This window comes from Cariama cristata, unplaced genomic scaffold (assembly GCF_000690535.1).
Source record: "Cariama cristata isolate BGI_N322 unplaced genomic scaffold, ASM69053v1 scaffold17060, whole genome shotgun sequence".
Taxonomy (NCBI): Eukaryota; Metazoa; Chordata; class Aves; order Cariamiformes; family Cariamidae; genus Cariama; species Cariama cristata.
The window spans coordinates 1-3,419 of NW_009593094.1; the positions used below are offsets into that span (position 1 = coordinate 1).

General features: G+C 52.9%; 1 protein-coding gene across 1 annotated transcript in view; it reads left to right on the top strand.

Moving 5' to 3' along the window:
- Nucleotides 1-5: 5 nt before the first annotated feature.
- LOC104168373 (acyl-coenzyme A thioesterase 1-like) overlaps nt 6-3,419 on the top strand; it is a gene marked incomplete at its 5' end in the record, with an annotated part of 4,181 nt that continues 767 nt past the window's right edge. Inside the window, 3 exon segments of the mRNA XM_009708947.1 lie at nt 6-295; nt 297-334; nt 2,767-2,969. Of these exon segments, the coding sequence (XP_009707249.1) occupies nt 6-295; nt 297-334; nt 2,767-2,969 (531 nt within the window).

Sequence of the window (3,419 nt, forward strand, 5' to 3'; positions counted from 1 at the left end):
CGTCCTTGCGGGACGAAACGGGTGAGCTCTTCCAGGCCTGCGCCCGCTACCAGGCGGGGGATGATGGGGAGCTGGACCTCGCTCACTGCCCTGCGCTGCCGGGAGGCAGCTTCTCCGGCCTGGAGCCCATGGGGCTGCTCTGGGCTTTGCAGCCCAAGAAGCCCTTCTGGTATATGGTGAAGAAGGATGTGCAGCGCCCCGTCCTCCTGCAGCTGGAGGTGTTTGAGGGCCACGGGGACCCTCCCGGGCAGCTCCTGGCCCAGACACAGCACGAGCGGGTGTTCCTGCGGAATGGGAGAGGGGAGGATCCGGGCAACGCTTTTCCTGCCCCCCGGTGAGTACTGGCTGTGGCCATCCTGTTTTCCCTAAACTAATGTTTGTCAGGGCAGTCTGTTCCATGACCTCTCTAAAGAGGAGTACATGAAAGCGCCTGTCCTTCCCTCCCTCCCTCTCTCCCTCCCTCCCTCCTGCACCACTGACTAGCCTGACCATCGTTCCCAATTCACCTGGCTGTGCAGGTGCCAGGACACGGCTGCAGAAGCAGGCAGAGGAATAACCCTTCTTGCCCAGAGCTTGAGGTTACAAACGTGGAGAAATGCGCTGCAAATGGAAGTGAGCATGCTGGAGGGCTGCTGGAGATGAGAAGCTGCAGAAGAGAGTGGTGGAGAGGGGCTCTGTGCCAGTCCTTGGCAGTCCTCCTCACTGGGAGGGTTTGGGGGATGCTCCCTCTCCCCCCAGCACTGTAGCAACTAACTATGTGGTGACCATGGTCCGCCACATTGGGGGTCCTGTGAACATCACTGGTTCGTGAAAGGGGGAATAGGGAAGGCTCAAGAACATTTACAGGGACGAAAACTTTCCAGCAGGAAAAGGCAATCATCTAATTGCTCTGGAAAAGGTGCAGAGCACCTTTCTGAGGTGTAAGAGTTGCCCAAGACACCACCAGGCTGCAGTATCTTCTGGGCAGCTACACAGAGACTTCCCTGCCAGAGTCCAGGGTGCAGGAGGGCTGATCTCACAGGCTCAGCATCCCACCCGCAGCGAGGCCAGGGCCAGTAAGCCAAATGCTGGTGCATTTCCCCAGTGTCCTCTGACCCACTCCTTTTGTGTGTGTTTTAAAATGATAGGCCCTTGCCACACTCTCTGGCATTTTGAATTGTTTCCCAGGCACAGGATAGAATGAGTTTATTCTCATCCTGCTGCCAGCACAGCCAATCTTCAGCTTAGCAAGACTGTAAGCTTAGTCTGTAGTAAGTATTTCTGTTACGCAGTTCGATTTGAAGATGCGTTTTGCCACCATGATTTCACCACATGCAAATTGTCCTGCATTGAGACACTCCTATTACGATTTTCCGTTCCTGGGAGTGCACTCTACGCCCTACATTTCCACATTCAGATTCAGGAGTTGGATACTCCTCAGCAAACGACCTAAGGCCACATAAAGGTGGAGAGCTCAAAGGGCTTTTGCTATAGGACTATCCCACCTCCCTTGAGCACCCCCACCACAGCCTTACTCAGTGTTACCACCTTTTCTGTGCTTGTGCAGTGCAAGCCCACAGAGCCCTGCTACCCTCAGCTGAGCCGTGGGCCACAGGCAGCTGCACTCCTGGCCTCTGGGGCGCACAGCCACTGCTCTGAGCGCTCGCAGTCTACGGAGAGACAGTAAATGGGCTGTTGCCTGCACGCAAACAGCAGCAGAAGGAAGAGCACAGTACTGCTTTGGACAGTAAGGTTCTCCTCCGTTCAAGGCAGAGAGTGAGCAGATGCTGTGCGCTCTCCTCTCCTCCATGACCCGCAGCAGCACGTTCTCACCTTCCTCCCGCAGCCCTTTTTGATGATGCACAGGCTACCGTGGTGCAGGGTGTGAGACCGTGGCAGGAGGGCATCCCTGAAGAGTGGGGGGCATGAGCACACTCCGGCCTGTGGCTCTCCTGAAGCCAAGAGTAGGGGTGAGCTGGGTCTGACCCCCTCCCAACATGGCCAGGGACACGTTCTCTGGCCTGGGGCCTGTGGAGCTTCCCTGGGCCCTGCGATCCCCAAACCCATCAGGCCATAGAAAGGCAACATGCAGAGCACCCTCTTCCCTAGCATTGGGTGCACAGGAGCAGGATTTTCACAGGATGAGGAAAAGAAGATCCTGGGCCAAGAAGGGAAGATCCAAACAACGATCTTCCAATCACCCAGTGAGATACTCATGGCACCCTACGCAGAATTTGATACCGATCACAGTCGGAGACATGACCCCCAAAGAGACAAAGTGCTGGTTGGGTGGATCCCACTTATCACTTTTCAAGGGATCCCAAATGTTCCAAAGCCACAATACAAACACAAATGCTTACAGTTTCTAGTTTAATAGCATTACATCTATCAAATCATGATACCTTGAGGATTTTTACAGTGCCAGGTGAAGTGATCATTATTACAGGGCTGCTTACAGGGAGAAGGCAAGCTGGGACAAGACACCTTCACCAGTCTCTGCCTGTTGGCCCTAAGCACAATGCAGAAATACTGCTAATTCCTAAAACAAATAAGGGTTTGCACCTTACCCAAGAGGTTCTGCTCCTGACCCTTTTTTTCCTCTGCAACACACTGCAGGGTTTTTTTCAGCTGCTGACACTGCACAGCTGAGTGACTGATCATGTCCTTTCCCCAAAAGACCCTCCTCTACAGTTCCTGTTGTGGACCTGGTTTGATGCATTCTAAACTAGAGAAACATTGAAAGGAGTCATTTCAGGCCAATTCTGCTCTTTGTCTTGTGTTCTACAGGAGAAGGCACCTTTCCTGGAATCATCACCATACAGGGATACACAGGAGGTCTTTTTGAGCGCAGAGCCAGCCTGTTGGCCAATCATGGCTTTGCCACACTGGCCCTGGCTTATTTCAAATATGAGGACCTGCCCCAGGAGCCAACTGAACTCCACCTGGAATATTTTGAAGAGGCAGTCAACTATATGGTGCAGCACCCACAGGTAGGAGCGCACTCCATGTCCTCCTGGGTTCCCCTGAGAGTGCTTCTTCTCCAAAGTGCCTGTCACTTTGCCTGAGTTATCTCTGGAGGAAGCTGCTGAGATGCTTACCTGGCACAGCTGGCATCTGCCAGGAGTTTGGGTGTCTGAGTTCTAGGAAAGAGGAAAGGTCAAACAGATATGCAGTGGCAGGGCGGTAAAGAGAGATCATAAAGCAATCTCACAAGAGACAGCTGAGACATAACAAGATGGGAATGCTGTGCAGGAGACAGCCTTCATGAATTGCTACCAAATACCCTCCTGCAGTCTCAAAAGTGAAAAGTAAAGAGTATCTGCCAGTGTCTAAGACTAATAACTCTCAGCTTAGTGTCCTACAACCTGTCCTCAAATTGGTGAAATCATGTTCCTCCTCTCTTGGCTGATGTCAGTGCACCAGGGAATATTCTCAAAGGC